General features: G+C 44.2%; 1 protein-coding gene across 12 annotated transcripts in view; it reads left to right on the top strand.

The window, feature by feature from the left end:
* TNS1 (tensin 1) overlaps positions 1–22,864 on the top strand; it is a 673,270-nt gene that overhangs the window by 410,652 nt on the left and 239,754 nt on the right. For all 12 annotated transcript variants that reach the window (XR_012245040.1, XM_073634389.1, XM_073634393.1 and 9 more), the window contains one exon: positions 13,895–13,933. Coding sequence is in view for 9 of the 12 variants with exons in the window: in XM_073634389.1 (XP_073490490.1) it covers positions 13,895–13,933 (39 nt within the window). In the remaining 3 variants the exon portion in view is untranslated. The remainder of the gene's footprint in view (positions 1–13,894; positions 13,934–22,864) is intronic.

Here is a 22,864-nt window from a genome sequence, read left to right as displayed (position 1 = left end):
CAATTAGCCACAGCTCAAGGAACCCCTACCAACCTCTGGAGGAACCCTGGTTGAGAATGGCTGCCCTAGACAAGCAAGAAGCACTAAGAGGTACCACACGTTCCTTCAGAACCAATGGGAAGCCGAATTTCAAGGATGGCAGCTATACAAATGAATTTGGTCTCCGAGTTGTTGTTCTGCCTGCTACCTCCTTCCTTCCTCTACTTATTACTGGTCAACGAGGCTGCACATGACATTGGCAAGGAGCAATAGTAAAATGTTGGAGGCAAGATGGGTAGGCTTCTGACTTTGGAGGTGAAGTCGTTATTTGCATAGCCAACTCAGTTGACCTCCCCCTGATAAGTAGTGCCAGGAGCATCTGCCAGGGTCCAAGTTTATGAGGATGTCCGCTGCTGGACTGCTCTCTTCCCTAGTAAGTGACGGAGGTGGTCAAATGTGTGTCTCCTGGTTTTACCTATAGATATAACTTCAGTTAATAAAATATTTTTCATTTCCACCAAACCGGAGCCATGATTTAACCTATCTGGTACACAGTGATTTAAAATACATCCTCTCTGTATAGAACAAGCCCATGTAAATTGGTTGCACACAACACTAAAGTGGCCTTCATCATTTTGGCAGACATGTGGTGAATTGATGGGTTGATGTGGACCTCCTCCTGCGCTGCGTATGGAAAAGCTGTTTTTAGCTAAATCCTCTGTACAAGGAAATAGAGAGAAACAAGTGGCTTCAATTACCCCGTACAGATGGAGTTCCTGTTATTGTGGAATCATAACATGCAAGTCAGCCTGCGGACATTTCTGGAGGGACATTATGTCAGAGCGACGCACCTGCGATTAAGAATCATGTTGGAGATTTGGCACCCTTCCAGGTTATAATACTGTAGATGGGCACCGTGTCTGTATGAGTGTATTGTTTGTGTCTGTTCCTGTCCACTGCAGAGCCAATTGGACTTGTATTACGTAAAATATGGAGGATCTGATGGAATTTCCCAATCGGCCATTCTCTACTTGGCTGATGACCTGAAGTTAAAGTGTAAGAAACCCCAGAGAACAAAAAATGGAATATACGGCAACTTACCAGTCTTTAGACGTGCCGGCTAGAGATGTGCATGATGGAAAATTTGTTTAGTTTCAGAGTCGTTCATTAAGGCCCCATTCACACCTCAACGTTTTTGGAGCTTGAAGCTCCAAAACGCTGGAGGAGAAAAAAAGATCAATTATTCTCTATGGATACGGTTCACATCTCTACTCCAAATCGCCTGAAGCTCAAAAAAGTTCTGGAGCTTTTTTTGTAGCTCGAATCAGAGCTACAAGATTTGATTGAGTGTTTTTGGCGCCCTTTTATTCCCATAGAAATGAATGGAAATGCACCATATGTGCGTTTTTGTGTGCATTTGCGCATTTTTTTGTCGTGCGTATTTGTGTGATTATTTGCTCAAATGAAAAAAATAAATAGTAATAATATATGAATAAATAAATGTAAAATAAATACACAAATAACAAAAATCATCATAAATAAATAATAAATTAATAAATTAAATTAATGAATAATATGTATTAATACATAAATAACCCCTAACCTAAAAAAAAAATAATCATAATATAATTATTAATATTAATAATAAACACCCAAACCTGAACAAAAAAAAATTACTATAATAATGTATTCATTTTGGGTTAGGGTGTTTAGTTATTTATTACTATTGTTATTATTATTATTATTATTATTATTATTATTATTATTATTATTATTATTATGTTATTATATTTTTTAAGAGTTGGGGTTAAGGTTAGGGGTTAATTATTTATTATTAGTTAGTATTCATTTTTTTTAGTTTATTTATGATTATTTTTATTTATTTTACATTTATTATTATTAGTAGTAGTAGTAGCTGTATAAAAACGTGCAAGTCACGCATAAATATGCGCCAAAAACAGCGCAGAAAAACGCTGGAAAGACGCTACGTGTGAATGCAGCCTAAAGGATTAGTTCACCTTTAAAAGCTTCCTATGTTCCAGTTAACGGGGCCATATTAACAAAAAGCAATGTGCAGATTGAAAAAAGCTGTTCCTTTCCTTATCTTTAGTAGCTGCCCCTTTTTGTTTTGTCGTGTTCGTTATGTTAGAATGTTTCGTCTCTGCAATTAGTTTTATATATTCTGATTCGGTTAGTATAGCCATTATTTTTGAATCAATTCAAAATTCAATTCAGTTTATTCAAAATTCAAATTTTAGAAGATGGCTCTGTTCTATTTTATCATTTTCTATTCTATTTAATTTTATTATTTTATTTTCTCTTCTATTTTGTTTTATTCTATTCATTTCTATTATATTCCTTTATTTTCTGTTGTATTCTCCTCTATTCTGTTCTTTTATTTGCTATTCTATTTAGTTCCATTTTATTCCGTTTTATTCTATTCTATTCATCTATTTTGATTTTATTTCATTCAATTCTGTTTTATTTTCTATTCTATCTATTGTTCTATTTTTTTTTCTATTCTACTCTTTTATTTTCTAACCCCTGCAAAACTCAATCTGGCCATTGAGAAGAATAATTCTGCTGGTGGTCAGTAGGAAGAATGCTTCTTACATTGGTGATTGCTGGGATGAATGCCTCTGAAATTGGAAAGAATGCATCTTTATATTGGTGGTCATTTGTTAGAATGCTGCTTACATTGGGGGTCAGTGGGAAGAATGCTCCTTGCATTGGTGGTCAGAATGCTCCTTGCATTGGTGGTCAGTGGGAAGAATGTTCCTTACATTGGTGGTCAGTGGGAAGAATGTTCCTTACATTGGTGATCAGTGGGAAGAATGCTCCTTACATTGGTGGTCAGTGGGAAGAATGTTCCTTACATTGGTGATCAGTGGGAAGAATGTTCCTTACATTGGTGATCAGTGGGAAGAATGCTCCTTACATTGGTGGTCAGTGGGAAGAATGCTCCTTGCATTGGTGGTCAGTGGGAAGAATGCTCCTTGCATTGGTGGTCAGTGGGAAGAATGTTTCTTGCATTGGTGATCAGTGGGAAGAATGCTCCTTACATTGGTGATCAGTGGGAAGAATGCTCCTTACATTGGTGGTCAGTGGGAAGAATGTCCCTTGCATTGGTGGTCAGTAGGAAGATTGTTTCTTGCATGGGTGGTCAAATGGAAGAATGCTCCTTATATTGGTGGTCACCAGGATGAATGTCAATACTTTGGTGGTCAGTGAGAAGAATGCTTCTTATACTGGTGGTAAGAATTTTCCTTACATTGGTGGTCAATGGGGAGAATGCATCTTTTATACTGGTGTCTGTGGAAAGAATACTCCTCACATTGGAAATCATTTGGAAGAATGCTCATTATGTTGGTGGTCACTGAGATGAATGTCCCTTACTTTGATGGCCAGTGGGATGAATGCTTCTCAAACTGGTGATCAATGGTAAGAATGCTTCTTACATTGGTGGTTGGTGGGAAAAATGCTCCCTTTATAGATTGCCAAATTAAAGTCATTGCTCAGGCAGCAGATTCTACCAGGCTAGGAGCAGTGGCTCCTCTAACTATACAGGCACCATCGAATGAGAAGTCAATCAACCTCAGCTTTAGCAACCTCTAGACCAGGGTTTCTCAGCAAGAGTTCCTCCAGAGGTTGCTAGGGATTTCCTGAGCAATGAACAATTTCTGCCTCTCAGATAGGGTCCCACTGTCACCACTGACCTTTTTAGCTATCTGTATGGGGGTAATTCTTCACAAAGGTTCATTCTTCCCACAGACCATCACACTATTGCACCGTGATTTGCAGATTTAGGCATTTTAGCAGGGGCTCCCTGAGACCAGAAGGATAGTTCAAGGGTGTTCCCCTCTGCTAAAAAGGTTGGGAATGGTTGTTCTATACAGTAGGACTGCAATCCTTATTGTCTAATAGCTTAATTTAAAGGGTTAGTCCACCCATATTTTAGAAACAAGTGTTGTTGGATAGGCGGAGTCGCCTACTTCTGTCTAATATCTCTTGGTAGGTTTTCCAGCACAGTATCCCTGCCATAGCCTTTGGCTGTGGTCCTGATCATTTAGGAAATTTGGCTGCTCTACTCCCAGGTTAGTCCCGATCATCTGCTGTATGTTCCGTAATATAAAATTGATTTAAAATCCAGCCTGGAGATGGAGGCAGCAGGCATTCAGACTTGGGATATCTAATGCAGAGATCTCACCACAACATTTTCAAAGAAGCAGAATAGACCATCAGGTGGTTTTTAACTCTCTCCAGCATCTGCCAACAGCTGAAATGCCAGTTTTGGGTGGACTGACGCTTTAAGTCTGGGCAGCTTGTGAACATGTTCCTGACACCATCAAACAGCCTCTCAGCTGGAGCAATAATTCTCAGAAATCTGTTTACACGGAGCAGAGTGCCAGGGCTGTAGCGGGAGCTCGGATTGAGCGCCTTCCATCTTAGCACCCGGAGACAATGTCCAAACACACCAACAGGGCCAATATCTGCCTATTTTTAAGAGGTTGCTGCAAAAACATTCCAGGACCCCGGAGTCCGTGGCCCTCCGCCAGCACACCCAGAGTATTCCTTCAGGACAGGAGAGGCCATAAATGGTAGTGTTTTTATCAATACAAACAACGCTAGGAAAATGTAAGACTCTGGGAATGTACAGGGAGGCAGCAGAGCTAGCAAGATCCCCGAGGCATTAACTCCATAGTTTCCAAGGAGTCATACCGCTACTGTGACTATCGGGCCTATCGGGATAAAGTAAAGCGTAAGCTCAACATAACGCCCAACAGTCATGACCATTGCCATTGGTTGTCTATTAAATCAGTGGTCTCCAAACTGTGGTCAGAGGGCTGGATGGGCCCTCTGCTTGCCCCCTTGAGCCACTATTCCTCTCAATGATACAAGAGATTATCCCTCCTACTGACACCAACAATGAGGCACTATTCCTCCCACTGACACCAATGATGGGCCATTATTCCTCCCACTGACGCCAATGATGGGCCATTATTCCTCCCACTGACACCAACGATGGGCCACCATTCCTCTCACTGACACCAACGTTGGGGCACTATTCCTCCCACTGACGCCAATGATGGGCCATTATTCCTCCCACTGACACCAACGATGGGCCACCATTCCTCTCACTGACACCAACATTGGGGCACCGTTCCTCCCACTGACACCAACGTTGGGGCACCGTTCCTCCCGCTGACACCAACGTTGGGGCACCGTTCCTCCCACTGACACCAACAATGGGGCACCGTTCCTCCCACTGACACCAATGATGGGGCACCATTCCTCCCACTGTTGGTGTCAGTGGGAGGAATAGTGCCCCAGTGTTGGTGTCAGTGGGAGGAGTAGTGCCCCAGTGTTGGTGTCAGCTGGAGGAGTAGTGTCCCAGTGTTGGTGTCAGCTGGAGGAGTAGTGTCCCAGTGTTGGTGTCAGTGGGAGGAGTAGTGCCCCAGTCTTGGTGTCAGTGGGAGGAGTAGTGTGTCAGTGGGAGGAGTAGTGCCCCCGGTGTTGGTGTCAGTGGGAGGAGTAGTGCCCCAGTCTTGGTGTCAGTGGGAGGAGTAGTGTGTCAGTGGGAGGAGTAGTGCCCCAGTGTTGGTGTCAGTGGGAGGAGTAGTGCCCCAGTCTTGGTGTCAGTGGGAGGAGTAGTGTGTCAGTGGGAGGAGTAGTGCCCTAGTGGTGGTGTCAGTGGGAGGAGTAGTGCCCTAGTGGTGGTGTCAGCGGGAGGAGTAGTGCCCCAGTGTTGGTTTTAGCGGGAGGAGTAGTGCCCCGGTGTTGGTGTCAGTGGGAGGAGTAGTGCCCTAGTGGTGGTGTCAGTGGGAGGAGTAGTGTCCCAGTATTGGTGTCAGCGGGAGGAGTAGTGCCCTAGTGTTGGTGTCAGCGGGAGGAGTAGTGCCCCGGTGTTGGTGTCAGCGGGAGGAGTAGTGCCCCGGTGTTGGTGTCAGCGGGAGGAGTAGTGCCCCGGTGTTGGTGTCAGCGGGAGGAGTAGTGCCCCGGTGTTGGTGTCAGTGGGAGGAGTAGTGTGTCAGTGGGAGGAGTAGTGCCCGGTGTTTGTGTCAGTGGGAGGAGTAGTGCCCTAGTGTTGGTGTCAGCGGGAGGAGTAGTGCCCCGGTGTTGGTGTCAGCGGGAGGAGTAGTGCCCCGGTGTTGGTGTCAGTGGGAGGAGTAGTGTGTCAGTGGGAGGAGTAGTGCCCCGGTGTTTGTGTCAGTGGGAGGAGTAGTGCCCCGGTGTTGGTGTCAGTGGGAGGAGTAGTGCCCCATTGTTGGTGTCAGTGGGAGGAAATCCTAACACTGTGACTTGAGTTGGCGGTGAAGGCTCCAGGGCGTTCATCATTATCCTTGTTTGATCCAGAGCAATCAAGCAATTTAAAATTTCTGGCTGCATGCTCGTTCTAGGTCACTGAACCGCTTAGTTGGGAAACTGATGTCATAATGGGGTCCACCCGGAGCCAGCACCTGAAAATGTGGCTCCCGCATGCCTATGCTGACAATTTTCCGATTTCCCTTTAATCAAACATTAGGGTCTCTTCAACTTATTTCCACCTGAATTTTCGAAAACAAGACCCCTCCCCCCTCCTGCCATTTCTCAGGGGCATTTGGCCCAACTACTTTAACTGCACCTGAGCAGCAGCTTTTCTTTTCCTCCGTAGGTTGGGCCAGCACTGTTCCCGAGAACCGTCTGTGGAGTGGAGATGTTTTTCATTACAGGAAGTTCCGCTGACATTTATTTGATTAATTAGTTTATCCGCGATGCAAAATATGTTTTGCACGTGATCAGCACATGTTATTCAGGCCGCATTTTACTTCTGCGATCGTGGGGAAGCCTGGATGCTGTACACCAGGGTTCCTCAAAGCTGAGGCTTCATGTGGTTCCTTCTCCCCCCTCATCACCAGGCTGATGACATTTTTCATTAAAACCTTTCTATATTTAGGACATATCTTATTTTTAGATGCAGTCTAAAAATAAGATGCATGCAAATGCAGTCTTTTGAGGATCCCCCGCCGCCGCCCCTGCTCTGCCATCTCTTTGCGGGCTCGCCCTTCCCACCGGGAGCCCAGCACTGAAGCCAGTGTCTCCATTGGCTTACCATAGAGCTCATCGTGGACTGGAATGTCCCAGATCCTCTCTATGGTATATAGGAAACGAGCAGCAAAGAGCATTTTGACACCTCTGGTTTTCGATCTTTTGTTTACCGGCAAGGGGAAGCTTCGGATCAAACTGACCCGAGTTTTATTCCAAAGCTTTCAAGGGTAGAGGAGAGATCTGGGGGTCTAATAGATCCCCAGATGTCTCAGTAAAGAGAACCTGTCACTACATATTTGTGGGGCTCTTTACATTCCTTGTGATACCAATCCAAATTGATTAAAAAATAAGAGAGTGTAAAAAAAAAAAAAGAAACATTAAATTTTTTTTTTTTTTTAAGCGCCCCCCTGTGCTCATGCGCAAGGACGAATGCATACGTACGTTTTTTTTTCCTATTAAAATAACAAACATGTTATACTTACCTCCTCTGTGTAATGGTTTTGCACAGAGCAGCCCCAATCCTCCTCTTCTCGGGTCCCTGGTTAGAAATCCTGGCCCCTCCCCCCTGTTGAGTGCCCCCCATAGCAAGCAGCTTGCTCTGCGCCCTGAGCCCACCCTTTTTTGCCAATAGGGTCTAATCATGTGCTTCAAAAAAAAAAAAAAAAACCCATTGAAATCCATGCGTCCGGCACCCTGCATGTAGATTAGGGGCCGGGCACATGGATTGGGGGGGCGGTGCCTCTTATAGACGGGCCGCTACTGCATGTTTGGTATCTAGTTACTCTGCATAACCTCTTTTATATTCTACTAAACAATTTGGTATTATTTTGTGTTTTTGTGCATAACAATTCATTAAAAAAAAAAAAAAAGTGCGCAAATACCGTGTGACATAACAAAATGGCAACGCCCCCCATTTTATTCTCTAGGGCCTCTACTTAAAAAAAATATATATATAATGTTTGGGGGTTCTAAGTAATTTTCTAGCAAAGAAATCAGATTTTTAAATGTAAGCAAAAAGTTCTTTGCAATACACCTTTTAAAAACAAAAATGTCTTGTTCCAAAACCAATGTTTTGCTGATAAGCTGATTGGCCATTGAAAGGTCAGATCAGGTTAGATCTCCTTCTATCTTTTATGGCGTCTGTCTTACCCAGTTGGGTAGTTTTTTTTTTTTTTTCCACGCGGCTTCCTGTCTCTGGGGACGGCGGTCACCACTATAAATCTAACAAAGGTCCGCTTTCATCGTTTTCAATTCACTAAAAGTAAAAGCCGCGAGATCAAAGTCATCCGAAAGTGGAAACGCCCTTTAAAGTACCTGCGATTGATGTTTGTTTTTTGTTTTTCAATACGCCTTTCTCACATCTGCCGCCAAATGTTTGCTCGTCCAGCAGAAGTCGCCTTAAAATAAATAAATCGGCCCCTCCTCGTTTAACAGGACCTCTTAATTATTAATGGCGGCCTGTACTTACCGCTCCGCTGTGTTAATGTGATGATTAGCAAACATAAGAGAGAGGTCTGAGTGGGAGCGCCGGGTCTCCTGGGCACATTAGCCGGGAAATGGACGCGATCTGGAGCTCTGCAGAGGGGAACAAACACTGACCTGTCAATCGGATGGAAAACACTTTAACCAATCATGTGACTGGCAGCTCCTGGGGGAGCGCGTGAGTCTTAAAGCTGAACTCCGGGATTAATGTGTCTTCTTCTTGAATCTCTGTGTGATTTGTGTATTTCTTCCAGATCTGTGCAGTAATCCAGTTTGAGACTTCCTGTAATAAAGACCACTCACTGCTGCTCTCTCTACTTGTGCAGGGTGACTGGTCTGGTCTCCGCCCCCTCCTGTAGTTTTCTGCAGGCAGCCTGTAGTGGGTGGAGCCTGCTGGGCTACTTCTACAGCTCTGCTCTCTCCTTGTGCAGGGTGACTGGTCTTGTCTCCGCCCCCCCTCCTGTGCTCTTCTGTAGGTAGTTGTAGTGGGTGGAACCTGTTTGGTCCCTCCCACAGCTCTCTCTCTCCTTGTGCAAGGTGACTGGTCTTGTCTCCTCCCCCTCCTGTACTTTATTGCAGACAACCTGTAGTGGGTGGAGCCTGCTGGGCCCCTCCTACAGCTCTGCTCTCTATCCCTGTGCAGGTTGACTGGTCTTGTCTCCACCCCCCTCCTGTGCTCTTCTGTAGGCAGCCTGTAGTGGGTGGAGCCTGCTGGGCCCCTCCCACAGCTCTGCTTTCTCTCTCCTTGTGCAGGGTGACTGGTCTTGTCTCCTCCCCTCCTGTAGTTTTCCATACCTCCCAACATTTTGAGATGGGAATGAGGGACACCTACTAGCCAATGTATGTAGGCATAGGATACGCCCCCTGCCACACCCCCTTAAAGGAGACTTAACTGAAAAAAAAAAAAAAAAAAGGTTAATTAAAATCCTCAAGTGCTTTTTTTTTACCACTACTATTCCTTTATATTGGCTTTTAAAAATTTACAAATACAGCGATTTAGAATTTGGATGAAAGGTTTAGCTCTGGGAAACACTTTTTGAAAGCTAAAAGGTATATTTTATATACAACTATATAGATCAGACCAAAATGAGGGACAAATGAGGAGGAAATGGGGACAGAGGGACATTGCTCCAAATCAGGGACAGTCCCTCGAAATCAGGGACAGTTGGGAGCTATGAGCTTTCTGCAGGCAGCCTGTAGTGGGTGGAGCCTGCTGCGCCCCTCCCACAGCTCTGTTTTCCCTCTCCTTGTGCAGGGTGACTGGTCTTGTCTCCGCCCACTCCTGTAGTTTTTCTGCAGGCAGCCTGTAGTGGGTGGAGCCTGCTGGGCCCCTCCCACAGCTCTGCTTTCTCTCTCCCTGTGCAGGATGACTGGTCTTGTCTCCGCCCCCTCCTGTACTTTATTGCAGACAACCTGTAGTGGGTGGGGCTTGCTAGGCCCCTCCCACAGCTCTGCCTTTTCTCCTTGTGCAGGGTGACTGGTCTGCCCCCCCCCTGTAGTTTTCTGCACGCTGCTTGCAGTGGGTGGAGCCTACTCTGCTTTCTCCTTGTGCAGGGTGACTGGTCTTGTCTCCGCCCCCCCCTGTACTGGGTCACTCCCACAGCTCTGCTCTCTGCGCAGGCTATGTACAGCACTGTGATGATGCCACTACTACTTTTATAGGGTAATATCTGGGTTTGTAAAAAAAAAAAAGTGAAAACTAAAGTGGATTTATATCCTTTGCGGCTATTGAAGAATATAGTCAAATTTAAAGTTTTTTGTGCCCGGAGATCTGCTTTAACCCTTCCCTACCCCATCCAAAAAAAAATAAAAACACTTTTAATTTTTGAAAGCAGTTGATAAAAGATCCTTTGTGGCTGTTTAGAAACATATTAAAATGACTGTTTTTGTGTCTGGAGTTTGGCTTTAACTTCCTGGAATATTGCTGCCTTTATTTGGAAAGTGGGTGTTAATCCCTCTCTATACCCAGCGAAGTGACCGGCCTCAGGTGATACACAGAGATTAAACAAATCCTCCTACGTAAGTTGTACCTGTATATCTGCAGCCTTCTCTTTCTCTACATCAATTCAAAGTGCAGAATTTATAAAGCTTGCCTGAGAGATCAGAAAAAAAAAAGGGGGGGGCGGAGAGCTGAGGTTACACTCTGCAGAGCTCAGTGAGAGCTGATTGGAGGGAAGGGACACCCCCCCCCCCCTTAACACAGGAGCCACTGTATGTATGGAGGAGCGGTGTTGTCACCCTAGAACCAGACTGCACTACCCCCCCCTCCCCCTCTTCTTTGTAGTGCCCAGAGATAGCTGAGAACAATGTGACTGATAAGAGGGCAGCAGAGGAAGTTATCAGCTCACAGAGGTTTCACTTACCATCCTGCATCTATGTAGGAGCAGCGTTGTCGCTCTGGGACAGGACTACAGAACACCTCCCCCTCTGCTCATCTACACAATAAGGAGGTGGGTTGTTCCGAAGTCCACAGAGAGAGAGCTGAGAACAATGTAACTGATAAGAGTGCAGCACACGCGGAAGTCACCAGACGTTATCAGTTCACAGGATTTCTGGCAGGATCAAGAGGAGCATTTCACACTTATCGAGGGGATGCCACAAAACCTCTTTTTTCATTGGTGGATTTAACTGATTAAAAGCTGAGCCAATAGGAAGAGTCCATTGTTGGGGGGGGGGGGGTGTACGTACACTTCAAGCTCTCTTCAGCTTTTTGTAACTCAAATAGTTAAAAATCAAATTCTGATTTCTGGCCGCGAGGCATTTGGCGTTTTATTTCATCGCAGACTTGGCTTGTTACTTGTTTTTTATTATTTTCTTTAACAAATGAGCGCCTTTCATAAATCAAGATTGACTAATATAAATGTAGGGATGACAGACGGGCCCCGGCACCTTCCGGCACCTTCTATATTGCTGCTCGTTAATGTATACACCCCGGTGACAGATATATTGGCTCTTCAGGTTGGCAACAAATAGACCTGTAGATGGGATCCCGGGCGTCCAAAGTCACAGCCAGCAAAGCCGCAGCCGGCGAGGGACTACAAGTCAGAGCTAGGGTCGGCCAGAGCATGCTGGGGCTTGTAGTTCCTCATTGGCTGCTGAACCTGGCCATAGAATCTGTAGGACAGAGAGACCTATTTATTATTATTTGTATTCTAGTGACTATTGTCAATAACAGTACATTGCCAGCCTACCAGATTGAAATTTACTGACACGACACCCGAAATTTACTGGCACAGCCAAGTTTTTACTGACATGTCTAAAAGTTACAAAATAACAGTTTTAAGTGCAAATTTCAGTAAAATATGCAATTAGCAAAGTGATTTAAGATCGATATTAACTCCTTCAGATCCGAACAGAGGATCGGTAATCCTTGTTTTTTTTCTTCTCACAAAAGCCGATCACCGGCTTCAGTTTGCAGGGACATTGGTTCCCGAAGAGGAGCAGCATGTTATGTGCCCACCAGTACCGCCTGACAGTGCCACAAATTGGTGCCAAAAGCGGTGCCATCAGTGCCCACAGTGCCCATGTTACTTAAGTGCCAGCAATCAGTGCCACCTATCAGTGACCACAAGTGCCACCTATCAATGCCCACCAGTGGTGCCAATCAGTGCCTCATCAGTGCCACCTAGCAGTGCTGCCTATCAGTGTCACCTACCAGTGCCCATCACTGCCACCCATCGGTGCCACCTATCAGTGCCACCCATTAGTGCCCTTCAGTGCCACTTATCAATGCCCATCAGTGCCACCTCTCAGTGCCCACCAATGCCACCTATCAGTGCCCACCAGTGCTGCCTAGTAGTGCCCATCAGTGCCGCCTTATCAGTGTCGCCCATGTTACTTAAGTGCCAGCAATCGGTGCCACCTAGCAGTGACCACAAGTGCCACCTATCAATGCCCACCAGTGGTGCCAATCAGTGCCTCATCAGTGCCACCTAGCAGTGCTGCCTTTCAGTGCCATCTACCAGTGCCCATCACTGCCACCCATCGGTGCCACCTATCAGTGCCACCTATTAGTGCCCTTCAGTGCCACCCATCAGTGCCACCTCTCTGTGCCCACCAATGCCACCTATCAGTGCCCACCAGTGCTGCCTATTAGTGCCCATCAGTGCCGCCTTATCAGTGCCCATCAGTGTAGCCTCATCAGCGTACATCAATGAAGGATTATTTATTAACAAAATTTTGTATTTAAAAAAAAAAAAAAAAATTTTTAACAAAAAATAAAAACCCGCAGAGGTGATCAAATACCACCGAAAGAAAGCTCTATTTGTGGGGAAAAAAAATACCAATTTCATTTGGGTACAGTGTTGTATGACTGCGTAATTGTCATTCAAAGAGTGACAGCGCTGAAAGCTGAAAATTGGCCTGGGCAGGAGGGGGCTTTAGGTGACCGGTAAGCAAGTGGTTAAGGCAAAAACATGTTTCTTATTTTATTTTCGATATAGTAAATAAGTAGCTCAGGGACAGGACTCAGGAGGGCAAGAAATTAGAATGGGCGGCGCACACATGAAATGGACTCTCGCAGTGACCCTGACAGCAATGTGCAGTGGCACAGATGGTGATGGTACGTCACCGACGTGACACGCCCCCTCCTGGCATGGAGAGTCACAGTGACCCTCTCTCTTCATGCCAGGCGGTCCCTTCAGTCCACCCCCCGGCTTGTCTTCCTCCCGTTCCCTCGCACCCAGATTTCATGTGACACACTGCCGGCACAGGCCGAACACACTGTAACAGGCACTCCGATGGTTTCGGCCAAGCGTCACAGCCATATTTTTTACTGACAACCTTTTTCTTTCACTGGCATTTACTGGCAGGAGAAAAGTGCCCCATTTTTTACTGGCTGCCAGTAAAAATACTGGCGGTTGGCAACACTGGTACATAAAAACCATCCCCATTACCTAATGTAATGTGTTATTGCATAGTGTGATGAGTACTCCCACCCCCCCCCCAGAGGACAGCCATGGTATTACACTCTTCAAATGTTTTAACGCTGTAATAAAATTTTACATGTTTTATAAAAAAATATTTAAAATAAAATTACATTTTAGACCTCTTTGTTATGTTATTGAAGTTATTTTTCGCGTCATTAGAAATTTGTAAACGTGAGGGAGAAGTTGTTGTGTTTTTAGTGTATTGCTGTTAATATTACCAAAAAAAAAGAGAGAGGAAAAAAAAAGCACCTTTCATTTGTAAACTGAGATGATTCCATTATTTGTTTAGGAAGAATTTTATTTTGAATTCGTTTTTTGTATAATTTAATGTGTATTTGTCATTTTGTTTCATTTGAACTTTCCTGCTGAATTACAATAACAGTGATCTTGTTACAATTCATGAAACAAATTTTCGTCTAATGTCAGGAAATGGATGACATGCTGGACTAAATGTTTTATTCATTTGTCTTTCTTTGTAGATTGTGTCTCCCTGCACGCCGCGCGTCAACTACGAACTGGTGAGATGAATTTTACCTTTTATAAAAATGTATTACATTTGTGTTATCTTTTCTTGTATAAAGCAGAGCTTCAGCTTGGGTGAGCCTCCTCTCTGTCAAGCTGTGTACCTTTTAAAATTGATTATGATATTAAGAAAAAATAAATAAAAAAACAACTAAAAACAAATATATACACAGACACTATATCACCAAAAGTATTGGGACGCCTTTACACGCACATGAAATTTAATGGCATCCCAGTCTTAGTCCGTAGGGTTCAATATTCAGTTGTCCCACCCTTTGCAGCTATAACAGCTTCAACTCTTCTGGGAAGGCCGTCCACAAGGTTTAGGAGTGTGTCTATGGGAATGTTTGACCATTCTTCCAGAAGAGCATTTGTGAGGTCAGGCACTGATGATGGACGAGAAGGCCTGGCTCGCAGTCTCCGCTCTAATTCATTCCAAAGGTGTTCTATCAGGTTGAGGTCAGGACTCTGTGCAGGCCAGTCATGTTCTTCCACCCCAAACTCGCTCATCCATGTCTTTATGGACCTTGCTTTGTGCACTGCTGTGCAGTCATGTTGGAACAGGAAGGGGCCATCCCCAAACTGTTCCCACAAAGTTGGGAGCATGAAATTGTCCAAAATGTCTTGATATGCTGACGCCTTAAGAGTTCTCTTCACTGGAACTAAGGGGCCAAGGTCAACCCCTGAAAAACCCCCCACATCATAATCCCCCCTCCACCAAATGATTTGGACCAGTGCACAAAGAAAGGTCCATAAAGACATGGATGAGCGGGTTTGGGGTGGAGGAACTTGACTGGCCTGCACAGAGTCCTGACCTCAACCCGACAGAACACCTTTGGGGTGAATTTGAGCGGAGACTGTGAGCCAGGCCTTCTCGCCCAACATCAGTGCCTGACCTCACAAATGCGCTTCTGGAAGAATGGTCAAACATTCCCATAGACACACTCCTAAACCTTGTGGACGGCCTTCCCAGAAGAGTTGAAGCTGTTATAGCTGCAAAGGGTGGGCCAACTCAATATTGAACCCTACGGACTAAGACTGGGATGCCATTAAAGTTCATGTAAAAGGCAGGCGTCCCAATATGTTTGGTGATATAGTGTATGTGTGTGTGTGTGTATATATATATATATATCTATAGATATGCATACATATCTATAGATATATATATCTATCTATCTATAGATATAGATATATATATATAATATGTATATGTGTGTGTGTGTTTATGTGTGTAATGTGATGATATTAATGTCATTATATATATATATATATATGTATGTATATGTATGGATATATATATATATATATATATATATATATATATATATATATATATATATATATATATATATATATATATATATATATATATATATATGTCATTCAGTATGAATTTCCATGTCCTACACCAGAACCACATTCTGTAATGTTCTCCACGTCTCTCTACCTCTTCCCCAGAAGTCGGCCTCCTCTGTTCTCACTCACTCCCCACTTATCATACAAAAGAAAACATTTCCAAATCGCTTTGATTCATAAGTCCTAGACGTCTGCTGAAACCTGACAGATCATTACATTAAGGGACAAGTTGGCTCCCATTAAATGTCCGTTATGATTATTACAGCCCGTAAATTACCGCCTGGAGGGGGGAAGGGGCAGTCGTTGTTTATTTGGCTGTTTTAAGGAATTTTTGCTTTTTTTTTTTTTTTTTTTTTTTTTTAGGGGATTCGAACTTTTCTTCCTTTGAAAGCCTTTTGTGTGAGAACAGAACGATCCCAGAATAGTCTATTAATAGACGGCGCTGATACTGGGGGCGTTGGGCTGTCTGCGGACTTTCGCTCCCCATGGTATAAGGTCCAGAGACGTGATGCTGACCAGATGTGATTTAAAGGGGAAATTCCAATATGTGGCGCGTCGTTTTCAAATGGTGCAAAACTGCCAGAACTACCGTAAAAAATCTATACTGGGTTACATAGTTACATAGTAGGTGATGTTGAAAAAAGACACAAGTCCATCAAGTCCAACCTATGTGTGTGATTATATGTCAGTATTACATTCTATACCCCTGTATGTTAGGACAGCAAAGCCTTTATAGAGGCGTAAAATCTCTATACTAGCCACCCACTTATTACTGTTGTTTTCATCAACTTTGAAGCCCTATCTCTGGAGGATGAGATTTTATATATAAAGATATAAATTCTTTATATAATAGGAAAAAAAAACAAACAAAATATATTGTATATAGTATCAAGCACTGGCCCAATGGTCCGATATATGGAAAGTCCGCAACAGGGATTGAACCTATATGATATTTATAATGGTGTGTGTCCCTTTAAATGTTGGTGATTGGTAGGGAGTGTTCCATAACGGTTGGTGGTCAGTGGTGTTCTCTCATATAACATTGGTAGTCAGTGTGCCCGTTATGATCAATATGCCCCCTGTGTGGCTCCTTGCTGCTCAGTGATGGACATTGGAAGTCAGTGGGCCCCCTATGATCAGTAGCCCCCCCTGTGTGGCTCCTTGTTGCTCAGTGATGGACATTGAAAGTCAGTGGGGGCCTCCTATGGTTAGTATGCTCCCTGTGTAGCCCCTTACTGCTCATTGGCAACCACTGGATGTTATTGTGCTCCCTGTGTTGCCCCTTGCTACTCAGTGGAGGTCACTGAAAGTCAGTATGTCCTCTATAGTCAGTATGCTCCCTGTGTAGCCCCTTGCTGCTCATTGGTCATCATTGGAAGTCAGTATGCCCCCCCCCCCCCCCCCCGTGTAGCCACTTGCTGCTCACTGGTAGTCACTCAAAGTCAGTTTGCCGCCCCCTCACCCTATGGTCAGTATAAGGCCAGGGTTTATTGTGTTTCTTTGTTTCACATTTGTAATTGCCCATTACAGTGATCACAAGGAACGGAGCCACTCTGATTGGCTCTATGCATTTTCCCATTGATGTGCATTATCGCAGGTAGGATGTGTGCGCAAGCTGTTCATAAACGGTGCACCATAAACAAAATGAACACAAACACGCTGTTTTTTTTCCAGTGGATTACTAGTTATGTGGTTAATATAAACTGGGTAAACTTTCTGAAGTCAGAGGTCTCTGTACACCCTACAACAAGGGCTCCCACCCCATAACCTCCTGGCATTAATATAAACTAGTGGAATGTGGACTTTCTAGCTTGGGAAGGGTGGGGGGGGGGGTGCAACGCTAACTAGTGTCATACAGGACCCCAGGACATTGGGTGGGTAGAAGGGGAGGCTGCCCTGGGCGCAGTGAAGCAAAGGTGCTAAGAATGGGCGCAAGGTGGAACACCCATTTTAAGGAATGTATCAACAGTGGGGGAGTGGGGGGGGGGGGTCAATTCTGGATCCTTACCCTGGGCTCTGGGCAGCCATGTCCTGGTGCCATGAATTGATTATTTGCATCAGTGAAACCAATGACAGGATCTACCCCACCAAATCCAGTGGAGGGGATTTCCTGTTACTTGCTCATCGCTAATAATGGCCACGGTGTAGACTTTATCACTGAAGCACCCAAAAAAAAAGTTGACCCAGTCAACCAGCCGGCCTTCACCCAAACCTGAAATATCGTTTTTTGGGTTTTTGTTGGTATTTTCTTAGTTTGCTACACAAATAACGCAAAAGCAACATTTTTGTGGATTGCAATTTTGTCTACCCGTTTCTAGAAATTGGGCCCTCTTGTCCGTCATGCGGCATTGTGTGTCTATTTGGCGCTTTCATCCCTCGAAGTCTTCTCCAACCACAACACGCTCCGGTCCGTCCTCTCCCATTCCTCCCCCCCAGGGTTCCAATAATTGTTTCCAAATCACTCGCCGGGCCCCGGCTTTTATCTCCGAGACAGGCCCGTCGATCTCTTTTGACCGCAGCAGCAGGCATCCCCGATACGGTCTTGGCATCCCGGATGAAAATGTATTTGGGGAGGCAGCCTGCCAGATGAATGGCTTATTTTAATATCTTTGTGGTTGCCGTCAGAAAATAAATGGAGGAATGGTAAGTAAGAGGCTTGGGAGGGGAACAAAAGGCAAAACAGGCCAATCTCCCCGAGAAGATCAAAAACGCCCCCCCACCCACCCACCCCGAGGGGGTCCGGAGTGTTTATCCCACCGCCGAGAGTTTGGGTTTCCTCTGTACTTGAAGATTGTCGGATAACTCTGAAGTTTACTGAAATGCAAAACGAGGCCCTTAGTTCATTAGCCGAGACTCGGATTTTGGACCCTTCAAGCGAGACGTCGAAATATCAAACGGGACGGTGAATGTTTTTAGTGGTTTAAAGTTTGGAATCCATTTATTTATTTTTTTCCGTAATGTGTGTTTTAAAATTAAATTGGAACATTCTACATTAAAATAATGGAAAGCTACATGCTGACCCCACGGGACAAAAACCCCTTTCCCAGTCCTTCAACACCGGAACCCTTTACCTGCTCCCTCATATATTTTTTTTCTATCTTTGTGGGGCACGCCACATGGAAGCAACCCCCCCTCCTTCAGAAAAAATAAAATAAAAAATAAAATGCAATAAATACCTTTTTTCAGTAATTCTTCTAGTGGTCACAAGGCTGCAATACATCGTCTGAGATCGGGGCGGTGGGCAGCATTAGGCAGGTCATGGTGTATGTCTATCTATCTATCTATCTATCTATCTATGATTGATCTATCTATCATGGTTATATATTAAGATATATACCGTATATATATATATATATATATATATATATATATATATATATATATATATATATATATATATATAATAAAAGAGTGAGAGAGAGAGACTGATATATATAGATCTATATATATATATATATATATATATATATATATATATATATATATATATATATATATATATACAGTCAGGTCCATAAATATTGGGACATCAACACAATTCTAATCTTTTTGGCTCTATACACCACCACAATGGATTTGAAATGAAACGAACAAGATGTGCTTTAACTGCAGACTTTCAGCTTTAATTTGAATCCAAATCAGGTGAACGGTGTAGGAATTACAACAGTTTGTATATGTGTCTCCCACTTTTTAAGGGACCAAAAGTAATGGGACAGATTAACAATCATCCATCAAACTTTCACTTTTTAATATTTGGTTGAAAATCATTTGCAGTCAATTACAGCCTGAAGTCTGGAACACATAGACATCACCAGACGCTGGTTTCATCCCTGGTGATGCTCTGCCAGGCCTCTACTGCAACTGTCTTCAGTTCCTGCTTGTTCTTGGGGCATTTTCCCTTCAGTTTTGTCTTCAGCAAGTGAAATGCATGCTCAATCGGATTCAGATCACGTGATTGACTTGGCCATTGCATAACATTCCACTTCATTCCCTTAAAAAACTCTTTGGTTGCTTTCGCAGTATGCTTCGGGTCATTGTCCATCTGCACTGTGAAGCGCCGTCCAATGAGTTCTGAAGCATTTTGCTGAATATGAGCAGATAATATTGCCCGAAACACTTCAGAATTCATCCTGCTGCTTTTGTCAGCAGTCACATCATCAATAAATACAAGAGAACCAGTTCCATTGGCAGCCATACATGCCCACGCCATGACACTACCACCACCATGCTTCACTGATGAGGTGGTATGCTTTGGATCATGAGCAGTTCCTTTCCTTCTCCATACTCTTCTCTTCCCATCACTCTGGTACAAGTTGATCTTGGTCTCATCTGTCCATAGGATGTTGTTCAAGAACTGTGAAGGCTTTTTTAGATGTTGTTTGGCAAACTCTAATCTGGCCTTCCTGTTTTTGAGGCTCACCAATGGTTTACATCTTGTGGTGAACCCTCTGTATTCACTCTGGTGAAGTCCTCTCTTGATTGTTGACTTTGACACACATACACCTACCTCCTGGAGAGTGTTCTTCATCTGGCCAACTGTTGTGAAGGGTGTTTTCTTCACCAGGGAAAGAATTCTTCGGTCATCCACCACAGATGTTTTCCGTGGTCTTCCGGGTCTTTTGGTGTTGCTGAGCTCACCTGTGCATTCTTTCTTTTTAAGGATGTTCCAAACAGTTGATTTGGCCACACCCAATGTTTTTGCTATCTCTCTGATGGGTTTGTTTTGTTCAACTGATAGTGACAGCTCTTTGGATCTCATATTGAGAGTTTACAGCAACAGATTCCAAATGCAAATAGCACGCTTGAAATGAACTCTGGACCTTTTATCTGCTCTTTGTAAATTGGATAATGAGGGAATAACAGACACCTGGCCATGGAACAGCTGAGCAGCCAATTGCCCCATTACTTTTGGTCCCTTAAAAAGTGAGAGGCACATATACAAACTGTTGTAATTCCTACACCGTTCACCTGATTTGGATGTAAATACCCTCAAATTAAAGCTGAAAGTCTGCAGTTAAAGCACATCTTGTTCGTTTCATTTCAAATCCATTGTGGTGGTGTATAGAGCCAAAAAGATTAGAATTGTGTTGATGTCCCAATATTTGGATTGTTGAGGATGTGTTGCTCCATATCAAAGATAAATAAATGCCTGACAGCAGGCACCACATGCCCCCCCGGACCCTGGAACCTGCCAGCACCCTGTGGAGCAGTGACAATTTGGTGGCTTGGTCATGCATTTTGGACACAACCCCCACATGTCACAATGCAAAGCACCTGTCACCCCATCTGTCTGCCAGAGAAGTGTGCCAGAGTGCTGATCTCCGCCTCCACAATCAAGATCAGCATGCTGGATTCGGGACCCATGGGGCCCTTAGGAGCTGTGTAGAGGAATGGGGGGACCTCCAGGTAATCTCTCTCTTAATTCCGATCGCTCTCTCTATTTCAAACTCTCTCTCACGATTTACGATCTTTCTCTTTCTCTCTCTCTTTTTCTCTCTCTCGTAATTCAAACTCCTCTCTCAATTTTCGATCTCTCTCTCTCTCTCGATTTCAACCTCTCTTGATCCCTCTCTCTCTATCTCCCTCTCTCTCGATCTCCCTCTCTCTCGATCTCCCTCTCTCTCTCTCTTTTGATCTCTCTCTCTCTTTTGATCTCTCTCTCTCTTTTGATCTCTCTCTCTCTTTTGATCTCTCTCTCTTTTTTGATCTCTCTCTCTCTTTTGATCTCTCTCTCTCTCTTTTGATCTCTCTCTTTTGATCTCTCTCTCTTTTGATCTCGATCTCTCTCTCTCTCTCTTTTGATCTCTCTCTCTCTCTCTTTTGATCTCTCTCTCTCTCTCTTTTGATCTCTCTCTCTCTCTCTCTTTTGATCTCTCTCTCTCTCTTTTGATCTCTCTCTCTCTCTTTTGATCTCTCTCTCTCTTTTGATCTCTCTCTCTCGATCTCTCTCTCTCTCGATCTCTCTCTCTCTCGATCTCTCTCTCTCTTTTGATCTCTCTCTCTTTTTTGATCTCTCTCTTTTGATCTCTCTCTTTTTTGATCTCTCTCTCTCTCTTTTGATCTCTCTCTCTTTTGATCTCTCTCTCTCTTTTGATCTCTCTCTCTCTTTTGATCTCTCTCTCTCTCTCTCTCTCTCTTTTGATCTCTCTCTTTTGATCTCTCTCTTTTGATCTCTCTCTCTCTCTTTTGATCTCTCTCTCTCTCTCTTTTGATCTCTCTCTCTCTCTTTTGATCTCTCTCTCTCTTTTGATCTCTCTCTCTCGATCTCTCTCTCTCTCTCGATCTCTCTCTCTCTCTCGATCTCTCTCTCTCTCGATCTCTCTCTCTCTCTCGATCTCTCTCTTTTGATCTCTCTCTCTTTTTTGATCTCTCTCTCTCTTTTGATCTCTCTCTTTTTTGATCTCTCTCTCTCTCTCTTTTGATCTCTCTCTCTCTCTCTCTTTTGCTCTCTCTCTCTTTTGCTCTCTCTCTCTCTTTTGATCTCTCTCTCTCGATCTCTCTCGATCTCTCTCTCTCTCGATCTCTCTCTCTCTCACTCTCAATCTTTCAATCTCTCTCTCTTGATCTCTCTTTTGATCTCTGTCTCTCTCTCTCTCTCTTGATTTCGATCTCTCTCTCTCGATCTCTCTTTTGATCTGTCTCTGTCTCTCTGTCTCTCTCTCTCTCTCTCGATTTCGATCTCTCTCTCTCTCGATTTCGATCTCTCTCGATTTCGATCTCTCTCTCTCTCTCTCTCGATCTCTCTTTTGATCTCTGTCTCTCTGTCTCTGTCTCTCTCTCTCTCGATTTCGATCTCTCTCTCTCTCTCTCTCGATCTCTCTTTTGATCTCTGTCTCTCTGTCTCTGTCTCTCTCTCTCTCTCGATTTCGATCTCTCTCTCTCTCTATCTCTCTTTTGATCTCTGTCTCTCTCTCTCTCTCTATTTCATTCTCCCTCTGTTTCAGTCTCTCTCTTTCTCTCAATTTTCGACTTGCTCTCAATTTCAATCTCTCTCTCTCTCGAGATTTTGATCTCTGTCTCTCGATAAATGTTGGACCATATTGTATAGAGTAGATGTCATGCAGACATACGGGGTGGATTTACAGGACAAATAGATTGTGTACTTTGCAGGTATGGTTGCACTCTTAGTAAATGTGGGGAAGCTTCACTTTACAAAGAATACCCAATCACATGAAAGGAAAAAAACAAAAACCAAATACAGCATTCTTGCTTGAACATGATTGGCTGATGGAAGCCAGCAGAGCTTCCCCTCGCTTATTTAAGTGGAGTTCCACCCAATTAAAAGTCAGTAGCTACAAAAAGTGTATCTGCTGACTTTTAATAATCGGACACTCGCCTGTCCCAGGTTCCAGCGATGCGGGCGAACTAAGCCCCCGCTCCTCTCCGAGGCGCTGACATTCTAACTGTGGGCGCCCGGCTGTGGCTTCACACCCGGGCACGCACTGCGCATGCGCGAGCCGCGCTGTGAATGGCTGGGCAATCTTCTATCACCTAAGACGTGTCCCAGAAGATTGCAGGGAGGGAGGGGGGAGAGGTGAACTTTCTTCTGGCGGCGCGGAGCCCCGGGAGGA

This window comes from Aquarana catesbeiana, linkage group LG06 (assembly GCF_042186555.1).
Source record: "Aquarana catesbeiana isolate 2022-GZ linkage group LG06, ASM4218655v1, whole genome shotgun sequence".
Lineage (NCBI taxonomy): Eukaryota > Metazoa > Chordata > Amphibia > Anura > Ranidae > Aquarana > Aquarana catesbeiana.
This window is presented reverse-complemented; position numbering and strand designations above follow the sequence as displayed.